This window comes from Sceloporus occidentalis, unplaced genomic scaffold (genome assembly GCF_023333645.1).
Source record: "Sceloporus occidentalis isolate IW3139 unplaced genomic scaffold, rSceOcc1.0.p SCAF_2, whole genome shotgun sequence".
NCBI lineage: Eukaryota > Metazoa > Chordata > Lepidosauria > Squamata > Phrynosomatidae > Sceloporus > Sceloporus occidentalis.
In genome coordinates, this window is record NW_028316982.1 from 203,389,493 (window position 1) to 203,409,637 (window position 20,145).

Below are 20,145 nucleotides of genomic sequence, written 5' to 3' on the forward strand. Positions count from 1 at the left end.
AGTATTTCCCTTTTAGTTCCCTCTTAAGCAAGCTCACCCATGGGGCTGCCATCTTCTAACCAGTTCAGATACATATTTTCAATCTGAAAAGGAACTGGGGGATTAAAAAAAAAGAAATTAAAATAGAATAAGCACCATCCCTTGTGGGCTTATTTCCCTTTTCAGCATCTTTCTGCCTTGAACTATGTCGCAGCCACATGCCCACAAGCCATAATCCAGTCAAATTCATGGAATCCACTTTAACTGGGGGTTAATTTCGGTGGCCATTGCTCTGATAATGAACTCCTCCTTGTACCTATAACTAAATACTTTTTGCAGTAAGTGGAAGTGTTTGAATAATTGTGAGGAAAAACTAAAGGGGTGTAATGAATGTTTGAAAGGCTGCTTCAGCAAGCTTAGCTTCTCCCTATTCTAATGGAGAGGACCAACCATCTCTTTCTTGTAGAAGAGTACCAGTAAAGGACTCAACTGGTTTGGCTTTAGAAATGGAGCTACTATTGATAAGCTTTCTGGCATCTTATTTACTAGTTCATCTAAAGTAACTGCACAGTGGCACCCCACAAATTCCAGAAAATAGTTGAATTTTCATCTCAGTTTTAAATACACTTCCTTGCAAGTAAACACTATGTAGTCCATGATACTTATTTCCAATCAAGCATGTTTAGGGTTTTCGTTTACACACTAGTTCTAACCATGTTTACCAGGTTTTAGCGTGACATGCTTGTAAGTAAAGCAAGCGCTGTGCAGTAATTCCCAAGGAAATCTGTTGGACTTATTTCTTTATAAATATGTTTTGCATAGTACTTCAGTCTGATTTCTGACATACGAATTAGACCGCTCACAACCCTGTGCTAATAGTGAGTCATTCTGCCACTTGGTGCAGCTAACCCTATGGGCCCCCTTTTACAATTAAAACATTATTAAAAATGAAGAGCCATGAAATTAACTGTGATTGAATTATTTTCAATATGATTATTCTGATTGAACTGAGCAGAATTGAATTGCCAAAATCACTTTGAAAACTCAGGAATTACTTTAAAAATAAGATGTTATAAATGAAAGAAAACCCACTGCAGTTATTGCTAAAACTTCATGCACTGTAATGCAACCGTCTAATTTGCAGTAAGGTAGTAATTTTTCTCCTGGTCTGAATAATTATTCTCTGCTTGATGAATGGGGTAAAACAGTACGTTCTGGTTATGTTGTGGTTTTGAATTGCTGATACTCCATCCTGCTTGCGTAAAATATATTTTCATAAACCGAGCTGTCTAGCAAAATACTATCTTCAGTCAGCAAGTTCTTACTTATCTGTTTAGTCTGTTTTATAATGTAAATGTTTGTGTTTCTCCGCTGCTTTTACAGCTTTACTTACCGCTCACTTTCTCCTGGGCCCACAGATTTCTTTTTCTTTACTGTCTTGCTAGAGTTTCCTGCATCGTATTGTAAACATGGGAAGCTGAAAAGATACTTTTTCTGCAGTTTTTTTTAAACTACAGAAAATGATCCTCTTGTGTTTGAGGGTTGTTTAATTTTTGCCACCAGTATGTATATATACAGAGAGACACCATTGGTATCAAGTTATATTGCTTTAAAATGTATTTCTTCTTCAGCCTAACACTGAATTTTGCTGGCTTAATATAACTATGATTTGTTCTGACATTGCAAAAGTAAAATACTGCATCTTGAACTATGTTATAGAAATGCCAAATTGCTGTTAACATCATACAGCATTTTGAACAGGGGAAAAGGGTGAATGAAATCACAGACATGCATTTTAAACAGCTATTTTGAAAGTAAGTCCTTTCCTTGTCTGTGGTTAGGATTAAGACAGCTATCACATTTAGTCTTGTACGTTAAAAAAAGCGTATTCCCTGCTAAATTTGTTCAGAATTGCAGCCTTTGTAGCACTAACCATGTTTATTTAGACACAGGGCAAGCGATTTCAGTGGCATCAGCCTCAAGTATATGTGCGTAAGATTGAAGGCTTAGGGTAATTTCCCTTATAGTAGAACAGCAAGTATACAAGAAGCCTAACTGATGCCATGTTATACCTGGTTCTGCTGTCTGATCCTTCATTATAGAAGTTTCTAGAAACTTCAGGGGAAATACCCCAAAGCAGTGGCACACTTGCCTAAAGAAGAATAAGGGACAGCATATACAAAGTGCTTTCCCCTTTGAGACTGAGGAATAAAAGAATAGGACTGGGAGGAGGTGTGTGGTTTTTTGACTTCTATACCTTTACAAGATTAAAAGCAAGTTGCGCTTTTTACTTCTAAAGCTTTCACACACACACACACACACACACACACACACACAGTTCAGTGCTCATAATGTTCCCAAGCTTTGCTTGCCTTGTTTTTACCCTCTTAACTTTTTGCCTGGTTCCTGCTTTGTCCATAAGCATTTGACTAACCACAATCTGAATGCTTGAAGGGTGGGAGGGATAACAAACAGGAGCCCTTGAATGTGAAAAAGCCGAGTTGACTGTGGCATTGTGTTGACAGGACAGTGCAAAAGACAACTGGGTAAATGGGAGTGAAGTGTCCATGCTGAGCAGACACATCAACACAAATGAGCTTTTAGCAGAAATGAAAATGGTTTTATTTTTTACTTGCAGATTACTTAGAACATGTGGGCCTTTAGTAGTTGGAAATCCTCCTGACCCCTGGTTCAAAGCATATTATATTGAAACAATTGCTGTTAATTTATTATAATTTCTTATCATTACTGACATTTAAGTAATAGCTATTACCACATTGAATTTCATTCATGGGACAAAGGTGGGATATAAATCAAACAGATAAAATAGAAGAACTTCACTCTGATTTCCATGCATTGTGTTAATGAATGAGGTGGTGTATGAGGAGCAGGAAGCAAAGCAGGTCTGTGGCTGATCAGTAACAGCAACATTGCGTGATAAAACATTGAAGAAAAATAATGATACAATATAATTCAAGATTAAAGCACAAAACTGGAATTGGGGAGGGGAGAAAGACTTGCTGTTACTGTTGGAGAAGACCTTTAAGGACTTGGTGCTACAGCTGGAGAAGAAATTATGAAGGAAATGTTTATATCTATATAGATAGATAGATATAAATCAGGAATAGGAAGGTCATTATCACACCCATATAGCTATGAGACTGTTTGTGCTGAAATATAAATAAAAATATAAGATTCGCTGTCATCCATAGTTAGTTAGAAAAATACCATTAATTGACAGTGGAATGTTACTTTGCTAAAACATACTTCTCTCACACCGCCATCAATAGAATATATCTGCAGCAAAATTGTCTGTGAGCAAGTGTATGGCAAGTTATACTGTCTATTTGTTGCAGTCCCATTATGGTACCTTGGACATTCTAGATCCTTTCCGGCATATAAGCTTACTGGTACTCATTTACACTGTACTTGTGCTGAGCAATGATCTTTATAGTCATCTGTCTGCTTCCTTTGTGGGGCAGGTCACTGTTGTAGTGTGTAGTTGGAAAAGGTGAGGATAAGAGGTGTGCCTGCAGAACTGCAGGTAGGTGTACATAGGAAACTGCAGGGGCTAAAAGTGGTTGGGGAAAGGCCTGGGATTCTTTCTTTCCTGTGTAGCATTTAAGTAGGGAATTGTGCATCTTTTTCAGATCAGACAGCACAAGCTTGCCCTGCATCAAGAACTCAGTGAGACATGCAGCTAGATCCTTCAGCTGTTGCACAGGAAGCAAAAGTAGCAGCAGTGAAGCACTGCTTACCCTTCCATTTGCTAACCCAAAGCCACACTCACCAGTGAATTAATCAGATCTAGACTTGGTCACACTTAGAGAACATCCACTGAAATCAGTATAGCATGTTAGCCTTGATTTAAGCCCCATTCATTTCAGCAGGTCTACTCTGCACATGAGTAAACATGGATCCTATACATCCAGGGCTGAGAGGCCTGAACATTGGTTTTCAGCTACTACTACAGTTTCTGCTGGTCCACACTGGGGTTGAGTTGATCTCAATCCTTCACAGTTTCTCATATCTCTCCCTAACCATTTCTGTGCATCGTCATGGTTTGGGCCTGACAACTAAGTGGCATTGGGAATCTGTTGTTGGCACAGTAACATTGTAGTGTTGGTGTCCTAGATTTTGACATCGTATTTAGAGATGCCATGCTGAGTTGATGCAACAATATTTCTGCCAGTTCTTTTGAAATGGTTGGCATTTATTTTTATTTTTTAAAAAAGTTTGGAACTGAGTTTTTTATTTCTTTCCTGTACTGCACTATGTTAGATTAGCATGTGTGTTTGAATCTTATATACCAAAGCAATTTTTAATTTCTTCAAAGGGTTGGTTATCAGTCACCTTAGATTTCCACTGAAATAAGTATGAAGAGTTAGCCATGTTTTAAATCCCTTATATTTCAGTGGGGCCTAATTACTGCAATTAACAATCTCAATTCATATGATGCATGATTATTTTTCTGACTTGTATAATGTGGTTCCCATCCTATTTCACATTGACTTATTTATAGTTTGCATAATCAGATTTATCAAAAAGAAACTCAAGAGTCTTTTGCTTAATATTTTAGGTGGTGGCCTTGGGAGATGTCCCTGATGGGACTTTGGTCACAGTAATGGCTGGAAATGATGAAAACTACTCTGCAGAACTCAGAAATGCTACTGCTGCCATGAAGAATCAAGTAGCAAGATTCAATGACTTAAGATTTGTGGGCAGAAGTGGAAGAGGTATGAATTTTTGATTATGTTCAAATCAGTTAATATCTTAGTCAAGAGCAGTTCTTGTGGACTCCTTTGTTGCAACTGTCAGACCACTTTCTTTTTGCAATAATCACTTTCACTTAAAACAAATTGTATTTGAGTAAGCAGTTTGACAATTTCAACATTTATGAAATCATCCCATTGGCAGTATTGTGGTAAATGATTGCAGAAGGTAAATTATTAGCTTATTTTAAAGTATGTACGAGCGCAGCAAAGATTAGTGGCCGAATAATTGCAGAATGTAAATTGTTACCTTATTTTAAAGTATGTATGTGCACAGCAAAGATTAGTGGCCAAATAATGTTCAGCTATAACACAGTATCAATCCATCATTATGACTACTTTGCTATGATTTGTACCTGATCAGTTTTAGCCAGCACCGATGTGGGATTGTTCATTCACTTAATCAGAGAAGATAGATCTGCAGGGAATATGAAGAGCACAAGAACACATTAACTTCATCACCCTTAACTTAATGAGAAACTCTTACATGTGGGAGTCTATCAAATCAGGGTGATCACATCTGACAACTTTTAATGGTGGTACACATTGAGGCTTTATAAGCATGTACCCAATAGGAAATCCTAGAAGCATGCTGAAGCATTCAGGTGCTGAACTGAGATGTTGCAATTTGTGACAAAGATCAAAATCCAGTGTTAGTCTTAACCAAGAGTTGAAGCCAATGGGATTTATTTGCATTGTGATTAGCAAGTCCCATTATTTTAGTGGTTTTACTCTAGGTGGAACAGATGTTGGTCTACTTTTTCTTAATATATTGTATTTTATAAGCATGTACAAGTAGGAGTCCAGATTCTTACAACATATTCATCGTAGTGAATTGTGCATTGTGTAATTATTAATTATGCTCCATCATGCAAAGTAACTAAATATATTTCTGTTCAATTCAGTTCAATTCATTTTTACTAATCTAGAAGATAATGTTTAACTCTATTGCTTCCTGTAGTGCAAATTACTTTGAAATCATTTTACATTCCATTCATGTTGACACAACTACTTTAGATGACTTTGCCTACTCATGCGGATAGCACTTATTTGTAGTTAAAGAGTTTGAGGTCAGTAGCATAAAAACTAGTGAATTTTTATAAGTAAAATTATTCTGGTTTCAGAATATTTTACATTTGCTGCAATATACACAGTTTTGTTCACTGTTGTGGGGGCTTAATAAAAGTAGTGACAAAAATGAAATATTAAAATTTGATTGCTGTTAAAACAATCAAATCCAGACTGCTGTATACTATAATCAGTGGAGGCTAGTGGTTTCCATTTCAGCATGACAGTGAAACTGCTCTGAATTGATCTGAACTTTAAAGAGGTGATCCCACTTGTTGGACCCTATCCCCAAAGTAGGTTTAGTACCATGAATTGCTCCTTTAGAGTTCAGACTAAAATCCCAAATGGATTCCTCTCCCAACTGAGATGGAAGACAAAATCCACCTATGATGGTTATGTATATTAGCATAGCATGAAGGCTATTTTTATTCATTAATTGTCCTATGTAAAGGTCTCTCTGAATATGCACTTAGTTTTGTTTACTGTAGCTTTACCTGGGTTATGCTTAATAGTGATGTTAAGAATGTTTTTGTTGTTGTTGTGTGCCATCAAGTCATTTCTGATTTATGGAAACCCTAAAGTGAACCTATCACAGGGTTTTCTGTTGCCCGATGGGTTTCCATGGCCAAGTGAGGAACTGATTGCTGATCTCCAGAGTTGTAGTTCAGTGCTCAAACCGCCATACCACACTGACAGACTGGCACTCTCAACAAAATATATTGTCTTAGAAGTAAGAGCTGTTCATTTTAACATGGTTCTGTGTTGCATTGTGATAATCCTTTAGGTTGAAAAAGCCAGACATGATTCTCTAAAATTATTTTAGCTCAAATTTTTTGTATTCTATGCACAAAAATACTATGTATATCAATGAAGGTGATGTTTTCCCATAAGGGTTTACAAAGGAGGCAGAATTTGGGCAGTTTCATGCTTATTTTTGGTACAGTAATAGAAGATAACTGCACTGGCTGATATTCCTCTACCTGTGATGCTGGTAAAGGTACATTACCCTCAGTACTAGCTGAGGTGGGGTAATGGTTTATACATTAATAGATTTCTTCTGTGCAACTTCTTGGATACCTGCACTTGTATATTTAAATGGTTAAGCATAATTAATGCTTAATGTCAAACAAACTAGGCATATGATGCTTTTTACATGCTTTCCTGGATGAGGTTCATCACTGTATGATAGAGAAACTCCCTAGCCAGTACTTATATGAGAACATACACCTGTTTCTTATTGTTAGTCCCAACTAGAGAAATCCCATTGAATTGATGGAGTTTCCACCTAGTGGGATGTGTTGACTGTTCAACAGTTGAATCAGTGGGTCTACCTCCAGTTGTGACCAACTAGTAGGATTCAGACAATTAGATTTAAGTGTCTGGTATGTCAGCCAATACATCTGTAGATTAGATTTGTGGAACTTCTCACATTTTAAGGAAGAAAGATTCTCTAACATAAGATATTCTAGTAATGCATTACAGTATATGTGCAGGATGGTGATGGTGCATACCTACTGTCTTCTCTGCAAATAAAGTTCTCAGGCTGATGGATTCATGAATTTTCCACACATACATGTACACACTCTGAGGAAGGCTAGGGATGAACAGAGAGCAAAGAAATATTGCATGGACTGACATCAGGTTGCAAATATAACTCAAAGAGATTGTATAACTGGGCTGATTCCTACTCCTTACCATTATACTGATTCTATCAGCACTAGAATCGGTTGGCACATAACAGACTTTAATTGATTTTCCAAGGAAATTCACTTTGTAGACTCATCTGCTCAGGTTTTTTACCCCTAGAAATGTATTTGCTACCTTTTTAGTCTGATCTGTAGAACTAGATGGCTTTTAAACTCAGATGGGTTGCTTCTGTGCAGGAGATAATTGCTGGGGGAGAAATATCTTTAGTTGGAATTGTAGCTTGGTGATGCTAACGAATGATAATAATAGGGTAAAGCAGAGAAAATTATATCCATTTACTGAAAACATGAGTGATGCTGTAATGTATAAAAGGATCAGTCATTAAACATGTTCAGTTGTTATATGGAAGGCTGCACCTTTTCAGTAAATGGAATTCTCATTATGATTCAGAGTGTTTAGAAAACATTTTGAAGATTTAAGCGTGGAGTTGGCAAAGTGTCTGAGAAGCTCATAAAACCAGGCTTGCACTTTGGTAGCTGGCTTTGAATGTGAAGTCAGAAATCAAAGCCTGTACAGCTCCTAAAATCAGAATGGGAAAGTAAAGGAACAAACCAGAACTGTTCAGTAGAAATCCATAAATCATTTATTCTGCTAAATCCAACCCAGTCACTTGGAACCCTGATCACTTATGCACAAAAGCAGGTATGCAAATAAAGATTGACTGTACTTGTCAGGGTAAGTTTAAAGAAGAGATCATCTTGGGGACGTTGCATGCTTACTGTTCAGGCCTGAAGGTTTCTTTCTATGGTGTATACCAATTTTGAGTGAGTGACTAATAATATGCTTTTGTTTATTCATGCAACTCTGAACTGTTTCCTAAAGGTGTGGCTGTTTGCCTTAGAGTGTATGGTTTCTGCTATTCTTTTAATGGGCTGGCAAGAAGCATGAGGACTAAGGGAGTTGTGTCAAAGGTCACAAGATTCATGCAGGAAAATTAGTTTCTGCCACAGTTGTGTGGTATTTATATGCACTTTATACACTACTCAGAGCATTAATATGAAAAAGCAATATGCAAGGAAGTAGAATGGCTTGTGAGAGTATGCTATGATGGTACTTAAGAGTGCTAGGTAAGGTACTGGAAGGATCTGGCAGTGGCCGTGTTTTGAGTTAGCACAGACAGGTTGCTTTGTGATGATTCTGTGGTTCAAAGTTCCTTGCTGTGAGTGGTGAATTAAACTGATGGTTTTTTTAAATTGAGAATTGCTCTCCTTTGTAAAATATAGGTATGTAATGGCCTGTGTATGTAATTAAACAGTGGCTATAACCATAATAACAAATACACTCATCCCTCCACATTTGCTGCTTTGATTTTTGCAAATTTGTTTATTCATGGATTTTATTAATATGTTCTCTCTAGGAATATCTAGTTCCTGCAACACAACTCTATGGTCAACTTTAACCAAAAGTCGTACTGAAAGACCTAGAGATTCCTAGAGAGAACACTCCATTAGGAATTTGTAGCTTCTCCAGTGCAATTATATGGTCAGTGTCTGGCAGATATTGTCCATAGAGTTGCACTGGAGGACCTAGAAGTTCATAGAGAGGTGTTCTCTCAGGTAAAAACAGTGTTTTTGTTATTTGCAGGTTTTTCACATTAACGGGGGTCCTGTGCCCCTAATCCTAGCAAATGTGGAGGGACCAGTGTAAAGCAAACAGAACAGAAACCGAGAAACAGAAACTAAGGCCCTTTATAGACGGGCACCCAAGTACGTACTCCGTACGTACTAGGGTTGCCCGGGGGCGTCTCTTTCAGACGCCCCCAACCCTAGTACGTACAGAGTACGTACAAAATGGCAGCCCCCATTCTACATGGGCGCCGCCATTATGATGTCACGGCCATGGTGCCTCCATTTTGAAGCTCCTTCCTGGTTTTGTGTCACTGGCGCAGCCTTTACACGGCTGCACCAGTGACACAAAGGGGCTGAGTGGCCCCTTTCTCCCTTTCCTCACCGCTGTTGAGGTGTCCTTGGGGCTTGAAGCCCCAATGACACCCCTTTCCAGGCCGTGGGGAAGTGGCCTTTTGCCATTTCCCTGCAGCCTGGAAAAGCGGCGGATCGGGGCCTCAGGGCTGCCGCTGTGGCAGCTGAGGCCCCGATCCATCGGGGAAAGGGGCGGGTACAGGCCGCCCCAAAGGGGCAGTCTGTAAACTGCCGAAGTTAAACAGCTTAGACTTACTGAACAAAATACCGTATATTATAAATCGACCTCGTGTATAAGTCAAGAACAAGTTTGGGGGCCAAAATTATGGATTTTAATATGACCCATGGATAGGTTGAGGGTAAAACTTAGCAACATGTAACAAAGGATGTAAAGCATGACGTAAAGCAAAACGATGCTAAAGATCTTTTAAAAATTTGACAGGCATAACTGTTTATGCTCACCCTAAAGGCTGGATGGATGAGCTAGTAGAGAGGGCTGATGCTTCTTTTAGTTTTTCGAAAAGGAATTATGCTCTCACCTTTTGCCAGGGCATGGTTCCTTTTTGGATAAGAATTGAAGTACAGTACTTACATTGACCCATGGATAAGTCAACCCAGGGTTTTTGAGTCAATTTTTTGACTAAAATTTCTAGACTTATACAGTAGACTGACTTCTTCCAACCAGTTCTAGATGGATTTTTAGGGAAACCACATCCATTCACAAACTGTATATAGAAAGATGGGCTAAACACTTTTAGAGATGAATACCCTAATTAGATGCACACTTCCTTACTGAACACAATCAGATTTACTTTTGAGTAATGTATAGGATTTATGCAGTTTATATAGGATTTTGTAGGACTCTACTGAACTCTGAGCAGCTTTCCTTCATCTAATTCAACATAGGAATTTAAAGCTTTGAAACCTGATAGAAAGAGACAGCTGAAAACATAAAACATTTATCTAGAAGTAAATTCTATTAAAATAAATGGAACAAACTTGTGCCAGAAGTACAAGCTAGAAATGCAGGTTTTACCAGTAATGGGCAAAGGAAGGTGAGAATTGAGTATATGCCAATTCCTAAGCAGGATTGTTCTGTACTGGAAGCCAAGCCAGAACTGTCACATACAACACCTTTGTCTCCAAGAAGCTATTCTCATCTCTGGAGCTTAATATGAGGATAATAAAGCCACTTTTAAAACATGAAAGGTTGAAAGAAGTGCAGCAGCATCTAATGTTTTCATAACACATGATGAGCATCCAAAACATTGCACCTATAATCTTGTAGTCTATAATGCCTTACATTCATTCATTTTACACAGGGATGGAGAATCTTTTTTTTTCCTGTCAGGGTCCACATTCTGTTTAGGGGCCTGCATGCTAACTAGCAACCTATTACTTTTAAAGTGATAGATTAAAATGGCTAAAAATGACAAGTTAACCTACTCAAAATATCAAATTAAAATAATGAGAAATTTAATCATTACTCAAACTGTTAAATTTGTTGATATGAAAATTATTAAAATGACAACTTTTGAAACTGATGTTAAAATGATAATACCAAATTATGAGTAATGAATGATGTTTTTAATGAATTAATTCCAAACTCTGGATTAAACAGATCATTCTGATCATATGTCTAATCTTATTGCTTGTAGAGATTCTTTGAAATTAAACTGAAGGTAATTGTTTGACACCTCTTCCTGGTTTTTGTGGAACTAAACTTTTACAATATTAGGTTGCAATTCTATACCCAGTAAGTCAAAGTTTGGGAAAGTGAAGCAAAATGGAACAATTGAGGCAACTGAGCAAACTGAGTATGGGGATGGTGATGGAATGAGATTGGAGTGAGAAAAATAATTGGGAGCTTGGTATGTTTATCAACAGTAGTAAAATCCAGCTGACTCAAAACAGAACATGACATCAATAAATTGTAGCTTAAGGCCTTTTCACACTACACAGTTATAGCACTATGATTCCACTAACTGCCAGTCTGAGTCTGTAGTTTAGTGATGCACTAGAGCTCTCAGATGAGAATTCTAAAGACTACTCCTTCAACTCAAAATTAAATTAAATTAAATTAAAATTAAACCTCAAAATTCCATAGGATGGCAGTGAAAATGGAATCATAGTGCTATAATTCTACAGTGTAACAGGTCTTATATTAGTTAATTAGATATGGCTATATCCTTGCACTATGAAAGTACACATTCTGTAAAATTAACTTAAAGATGTGGCATTGGTGGTGGTGGTAGCAGGGACGTAGCCAAGGGGGGGAGGTTCTTGGGGTCCGGACCCCCCCTTCCGTTAGAAAAATGAATGGTGCGTGCCACTGCGCCGCCGCACCCAAGCCCCAATATAATGGTGGCACTTAGTCTGGACCCCCCCCCTTCCTAAAATCCTGGCTACGTCGCTGGTGGAGTGGTGGTGGTGAGATCCACAAACTCAGTGACAATCCTATTAATGAGAAAAAGAATTCTTTACACTCCAGATGTATATTTAAGCACTAGCAGGGGAAACAAGGAATTGCATACACATGAGTGAAAAATTATTATTATTAATAATAATAGGTTTTATTTATATACCGTTCAATCACTGGGAATCTGAGCGGTTTACAACAGAGGGGATAATCGATGGTTCTCTGCCCTCAGGCTTACAATCTAAAAATCTAAATTGATGAAAGAGGGACAGTTTGCTCCACTCCTCCTCTGTATAGAGACCGGGAAGGCTACTAGAGAAGATGTTTCCTTCCTCTGTACCAAGCTACTGATACATCCTGATCATGCATGAAACCATCTAGGATACATGAGCTGTGTTGAAGTAAAGATACAATAAAAAAGATTAATGTCAAATCTAAGCAAAGTACCTGTTTTCAAAGAGAAAACTAGTATAATCACTACAGATAAAACTGCCTGCTAATCAGTTTAAGTTTTTAAAAATTATTGTGTATGGGGGGGGGAGTCACTTTTAACAGGAAAAAAAGCATAGGTCAGAACATTTCTGTTATCTCACCTTCCCTTTCTCTTCTGTACAATCAGAATATATGATAGGACAGTTCAGGAGCAGTACAAATTATTAATACTGGTAATCAAATTTACTGTGTTTCTGAAGTGTAAACCCATGTTTATATAATATAAGTACTCTTGCTCTTCCAGGTGTCTGACTGCATGGGTATTTTTTTTTTAATTCAACCAAGTGTATTGAAACAAAAGTCGAAGTACTACAAATAATGAATGTGGCAACAATTTCAGTAATCCCTAAATTACTTCTGCCTTTGTGAGTAAATGAAGTTGCTCAGCACCATCAAAGCTCTCATTCAGACACCTCATTGTCCCCCCCCCCCCCCCCGCCCAGACAATTGGGGGAAAATACCTTCTAGTGAAGCACATCAGTATTGAGGCACTGGTGTCACTCCATGATAGAAGTTTCTTTGGTCCAGAAAAGGACCATAATGATAAGAGAAATGTTTTTTCTATGTGTGATTTCATCTTCCTCCATACAACCCTTACATCACTTCTTGGGCAATTCTAAAGGGTTCCCAACCTTCCATATCAGTTTTGGGGGTGGGGGCTGCAGGGAAAGGAGGAATCACCAGAAATTATTTTCCTTACCTGCCAATGGATCAAAAAACAACAGAAGGACTGATAATTTCACTTGCCTTCCTTATATGGACACCATTGAGGCACACTGAGTATGCTTTGACTTCATTTGGTTCTTGTGCTATTTCAAAGTTTAGAGTGCATAAGTCAGCTGAAGCAAATTGATCACACTTTAGGATTGCATTCTCCTTCTGACAAATCCACCCTACCCAACATATACACACTGAGGGTGTCAATGACCAAATAAACTTTTACATTACATTACACACTGAGGGTGTTTTAAGAAGAAACTGAGTGTTCTTTCTTGCATAGCCCAAGTTTAAATTCCAAGCGCTGCCCCTTAGAAGGGGCACCAAACCTCTTTGCCCCTCACATCCTGATTGGAAAAAAAAACCTTTACAAAGACAGCAAAGGAAACATCCAGATTGGAGATCATCTTGTTGGGCGAACATGCTAGTATCCCTAGGACTGTGACTTTCTTGATTGAGTCTTTCCATCTGGAATACCATCTTCCTCTTTTCATACTGCCTTCTACCTTATCAATCATTATTGTCTTTTCTAGTGCATACCAGTGCTTAATAACTAGTTCTCTGTAACATATACTTTACCAGTTACTGAAGTCCTTTGTCAGCTACTGGAGACCTCTAGTGTGTAAGGAAACAGAAATGAATGACCAAGGCCTGTTACAGACAGCCAAAATAAAGCTGCTTCGAGTCACATTGGAGGTATGGTATTTCAATGATACATGCGTCCTAAGAGTCCAAAGGCCGCACCAAAGCCACGCTCCAGTCCTAAGGACTGGAGTGCAGCTTTGGTGAAGCTTCCAGACTCTTAGGATTCATGCATCATTGAAATGCCATACCTCCAAAGTGACTCGAAGCAGCTTTATTTTGGCTGTCTGTAACAGGCCCAAGGTTTCAGACTAAGATGTCAATATTATTTTTCTAATAGGGGAGAGGTTTCAGCCAGTATATTGGTCAGGGGCCTTGGAGAGCTAAGGACTGATTCATGAATTTCTGATAGCACTCTCTCTTAACTCCCTCGGCCCCTGCCACAGCTCTCTTCCATTGCAACATTTTTACAAAGGTTAGCAAACATGTAGCTTTTCAGGTATTTTCTTGGCTGGGACCTGTCTTTTTTACCTATGAAATGAATGGATCATAGCACACTGTGAAATTACATATATTCACTTAGACATCTGAATTCTGATTATTGATCATAACTCACAAGCAACAGTGTAATCATAAAGGCCACCATTTCATTATATAACATATATTTACTATTTGACAAATTCTTTTTTTAAAACCACCCATTTTGAGTGTATCCTCATAAATAAGGATGGGAGACACAACAGGAAATGCCATTGTTCCTATTTTATCATAACCACATTTTTATACAAAGAAGGAAAAGCTACAACTTTAAAATTCATGTTATAACATTATTTTTATTGAGAAGACGCAGTTGGGGATTTAAGGTTCATTGGGTCCATTTGGACCATAAATCCTCAATTTTGAGAGGAAACCCCTGCCCCCAGGCTTGAAAGCAGTCTTGTTCTTCCTTGCAAAATTTCTCTTGTAGGCCTGGGGATGGGGCATTAGAATGTCAGTGGTGTCCTCACCGGAGGTGTCAGTCAGTGCAAGGAGGTTGGGCTTCTGGGGTTAGGCTTCTAGAGGCAGGACCAAAAGGGCACTACCCTCATGTACACTGCAGCGAGGTGGGGGTGTGCTCAGCAGCCCACCCTGGCCTTCCAAGTCCTGCATGGCCATAGCTGTGCAGGACCCGGAAGGCAGCCATCTCCTCCCCACCTTCTGAATCTTGCATGGCCACGGCTTTGCGGGACCCAGAAAGCAGTCACCTGCTTCCCCCAGGTTGTAGTACCCCACCAAGTGACACCCTCCTCTGGGATGTCACCTGGTGTGGTCCACACATCCCTCTAGTTACACCACTGGGGAGGAGGCTAATGTGAAGGTTAAACAATGCAGTGCAGGGTGCAACCTGTTTAACAAGCTTCCAAGAGAGGGAATTAAACCTTGGAGGGAAATAGGCAGGGTGGTCTTGGAAAGAGTACATTCAGGTGCCCAGGGCCATACTTTCCTGATCCCTGTCTTAAATTACATTTATATCAGTTGCAGATTGGCATCTTGGTCTGTTGCAGGACTACCTCTGATGACTTTCCATTCAGAGCCTTAAATATTTGAAAGCACCTTCTATGATCCAGTGAAGTAATATCATATTATATTCTAATTCTTTGGAAGAGAGACTAAACTCAATGGAGAGGAAGTAGCTGTGCCAGGTGATAGAGCAAGGAGATTAGTGTGTTCATCATTTAAAAACAACTATAAGGGGATGTGTTTTGAAAAATGGTAATGTAAGGGGGAGGGACACTAGCTAGAACTCTTATTATTGTCACTGATTTTAATTTATACCCTACCTTTATCCAAGGGTGGGATTCAAGATGATATGAAGATTCAATATATTGTTGTTCATTGTCATCACACAGACTGTGATTTACGGCAACCCTATCAATGACAGACCTCTTAAGAGCTTCCATCATCATACTGGAACATTAATAAAGTGCAATTACAAATTATCACCTTCTCTTACACACACACACACACACTTTAGAAAGTTCATATAAACACTTCTTTCAGAATTGGCACAATCATAGAATCATAGAGTTGGAAGAGACCACAAGGGCCATCCCAGTCCAACCCCCTGCCATGCAGAAAATCTCAATGAAAGCATCCCCAACAGATGGCTATCCAGCCTCTGCTTAAAGACCTCCAAAGAAGGAGACTCCACTACACTCCAAGGGAGTTTGTTCCACTGTCGAACAGCCCTTACTGTCAGGACAGGAAGTTCCTCCTAATGTTGAGGTGGAATCTCTTTTCCTGCACTTTGCATCCATTGTTCCGGGTCCTGTTCTCTGGAGCAGCAGAAAACAAGCTTGCTCCCTCCTCAACATGACATCCCTTCAAGTATTTAAACAGGCCTATTATATCACCTCTTAACCTTCTCTTCTCCAGGCTAAACATCCCCAGCTCCCTAAGGCATTCCTCATAGGGCACGGTTTCCAGACCCTTCACCATTTTAGTCGCCCTCCTTTGGGCACGCACTAGTTTCTCAATGTCCTTTTTGAATTGTGGTGCCCAGAACTGGACAAAGTATTCCAAGTGAGTCCAGACCAAGGCAGAATAGAGTGGCACTATTACTTCTCTTGATCTAGACACTATACTTCCATTGATGCAGCCTAAAATTTCCTTGGACTTTTTAGCTGCCACATCACACTGTTGGCTCACATTCATCTTGTGGTCTACTTGGACTGTTAGATCCCTTTCACATGTAGTCTCCTTAAGCCAGGTGTCCCCCATCCTATATCTGTGCATTTCGTTTTTATGCCTTAAGTGCAGTACCTTACATTTCTCTGTGTTGAATTTCATTCTGTTAGCTTTGGCCCAGCTTTCTAGTCTATTCAGGTCATTTTGAATTTTCATCATGTCCTCTGAGGTATTAGCTGCTCCTCCTAATTTGGTGTCATCTGCAAATTTGGTAAGTATGTCCCCAATTCTGTCATCCAAGTCATTGATAAAGATGTTGAATAGCACTGGGCCCAGGACAGAGCCCTGTGGGACCCCACTGGTCACTTCTATCCAGGATGAAAAGGAGCCATTGTTGAGCACCCTTTGCGTTTGGCCAGTCAACCAATTACTAATCCATATAACAATTACTTTGTCTAGCCCACATTTTACCAGCGTGCTTGCAAGAATGTCATGGGAAACCTTGTCAAAGGCCTTACTGAAATCAAGATATACTATATCTATGACATTCCCTTCATCTATCAAGCTGGTAATTTTATCAAAAAAAGAGATAAGATTAGTCTGGCATGACTTGTTTCTCTGAAACCCATGATGACTTTTTGTGATTATGGAATTGCCTTCTAAATGTTCACAGACTCTTTGTTTAATTATGTGCTCCAGAATCTTTCCTGGTATTGATGTCAGACTAACTGGACAATAATTGTTGGGATTCTCTTTTTTTCCCTTTTTGAAGATGGGGACAACGTTTGCCCTCCTCCAGTCTGCTGGGACTTCTCCTGTTTTCCAGGAGTTTTCAAGGATTATTGCCAATGGCTCCGATATTACATTTGCCAGTTCTTTTAATACCCTTGGATGTAGTTCATCTGGTCCTGGAGACTTATATTCATTTAGATAATCAAGGTATTCCTCTACTATCTCTTTACTTATTCTGTGCTGAAATTCCCCATATCTGTCCTCTGCTCCATTATTCTCAGGTTGCATACCCTTTTCCTTTTCTGAGAAGACTGAGGCAAAGAAAGTGTTGAGTAATTCGGCCTTTTCTCTGTCCCCTGTTAGCATTTTGCCATCTTTTCCACACAGTGGCCCTACCATTTCCTTCTTCTTCCTTTTGCTGTGGACAGACCCAAAAAGAGTATGTTCTTAACCTCTCTAGCATGCTTGAGTTCATTCTGCGCTTCAGCTTTTCTGACTTTACCCGTACACAGGCTAGCTATTTGAATTCCTCTTTGATGATTTCCCCATCTCACCTGAGCAAATTTTCTTTTAGAAAGAAATTTAGAATGTGACACAAGAGAGTGAAGATATTGTCATCAGTGATGTCACAACATTATCTGGAAATTTCCTGTGAGACAAGTGCTACCGCATTCCAGAAAGCAGAAGGACCTACAGTGATCTGTGATAAAAAGTAAAATGGGGACAGATACAAAAAGATGGTCTGTCTCAAAATAAACACTGAGCTTAAAAAGACAATTTCCTTTATTCTCTTTATTTTCTTTTTCAATAAATTTTAAAAGAAAATATGATTCTAGCACTTAAAAAGTAACCAAGTTTCACCACTGACTGGTTGAGAGCATGCCATATATATCTGTGTGTGTATGTGAGAGAGATTTGTAATTTTTCCATCCTGGAAGCAGAGGTTGCCTTATTGCTCAGAGCAGCTTTTATCAGTTTAGGCTAATATACCAGCTGCAACCCTATCAGGACAGAGATAACCTTGCTACAGTTCTCCAGGTTCTGGTACCCCCCCCCCCCAATTGTATTATTCCAGTGTGTTATATGTGGGTCTGCTTTTGCAAAATGGTCTGGATCGCTTAGTGATTTCAAAACAGAGCAACAAGATAGTTAACTGGGATTGGTTGATACAATGTTATGCAAGGCCTCTGTCATCTGCACCAGCTCACAGTCAATTTCCAGTTCTGGTTGTTACATATTTGTCATATACCACCCTTCCTCCCAAAGAGAGCCATGCAGAGAACACAATATAATATACAAACACCTTGAAAATCATACTTCTAAAATCAAGGTGTCAACCTGTTCTTAATTGCCTATTGCTGACCACCTAGGAAGTGATTTGGTACATTTGTAGGACAAAGGTTATTCACTGGCTGTGATGCAGTTGGTGTTCAGGAAGGACATCAACTTCAGTTAAGCACATCAAGGAAGTCTGTTAGTCCTTTTAGAAAATGGAGTCAGTTCCACAATGTGAATTTACATAAACAATTGCAAGGCATTTTTTGCCTTCTTTCTACAGGTTTAGACAAGAGCTTGATGGCTAATATGTTGACAAGCCAAAAAGCAGCATTGGCAAAAGTAATTACACTAGACAGAGGATCAAACTATTGGGACATTTTCATGTGAAGATATTTTTTAGGGAAACCATTTTGCAATGCAGCATAGGTTTCTCACATGGGACTTGAATTAAGTTTTAAACACATTAATGGGTTGGTCATTTGAATTCTTGAAAAGGTGCCTTTATGTTCTCTAACATGAAATGTTTTATTTGAAGTGGCAATAACATCTGTACACAGTTTCAGAGATAGCAGCATTATCAGTGAATGAGAACTAGGTCCAAAACACACTAGAATTAATTAGAAAAAAGCAGGTTGAGACTGCTTTCACTGCCCTGGATCAGTGCTAGGGAATAATCCTGGGAACTGTAGTTTATTGTGGAACCAGAGCTCTCTGACAGAGAAGGTTAAAATTCCCAGAATTCCCTAGCATTGAGCCAGGTCAGTTAAAGCGGTCTCAAGCTGGATAATTTCTATAATGTGGTTTGGACTCTTGTGTCACTTTTTAGAGGAAAACCTGATTCTAATTCTGGATCCAATCATTTTTCCAGAGTCTTTGTCCACAAGGTGTTACATCTGCCTACATTTTGCCAAGAACCATCTCACACACTTGAACAATCATGGCATAACTTAGGAGTTTTTCATATGGGAAAAAGAGATGGGAGCATAGCACGATGCTCCCATCAGTATTGCACAATTTGGTGAAGATTTTCAGACAATGTAGCAGAATGTCGCAATAATCCCACCATTATTCTGTGTACAAAGAGGCATTTGAAAAACAGCTGGAAAATGCCTCTTTGTTTACAGGATAATGATAAGATTGTTATGTTACGTGACATCGTCTGAAAATCTTCACCAAATCGTGCAACAGTGACGGGAGCATTGTACTATGCTCTCATCTCTTTTTCCCATATGAAAAATGTCCCTAGATGTGTGCAGAGCAGTATAGACGTACATAAACATAATGAAACAGTTCAGATGTACAGCAGTAGCCATGTCTGTGTTGTTCAATCCACAAACATTAGGGGCCATTGCTTCCATACAGATGCTTTCAAGATGGATTAAAGCATGCATGTAATAAATGAATTTCTAGATACAGTATCTGCATGTTGGACACATATAATGACTAAACAAGACTACAACAAGAGCATATATTACAATGATTCCCAAAGTGGGCATTGAAAAGATCCAGGAGAGAGGGAGGGAGGGCTGTTAAGGGAGAGGATGAGAAGGGAGCACAATACAGGCAGCAGCACTGGTCACGCGAATGGAAGAAGTGTCATGGTGGCTACTCCAAAACCGATAGTTTGCTGTTTCATTTTGGCTTGCAGGATTGCAGCACGAAAGGGGCTAGTGTAATGTCACTTTGCACACAAAGTACTGATGTGCAAGAAAGACAAGGGGGACCATGTTGATGATGAGGGTTGCATGAGACCTCTTTTCAGAGTCACTTAAAACCACCACACAGCCTCACTGAACACTTTGTGTTGTAGTAT

The 20,145-nt window shown here is 39.1% G+C and overlaps 1 protein-coding gene across 4 annotated transcripts in view; it reads left to right on the forward strand.

Moving 5' to 3' along the window:
- RUNX1 (RUNX family transcription factor 1) overlaps window positions 1-20,145 on the forward strand; it is a 257,802-nt gene that overhangs the window by 139,364 nt on the left and 98,293 nt on the right. For all 4 annotated transcript variants that reach the window (XM_089508113.1, XM_089508114.1, XM_089508116.1 and 1 more), the window contains one exon: window positions 4,559-4,715. In XM_089508113.1, coding sequence (XP_089364239.1) covers window positions 4,559-4,715 — 157 coding nt within the window. The remainder of the gene's footprint in view (window positions 1-4,558; window positions 4,716-20,145) is intronic.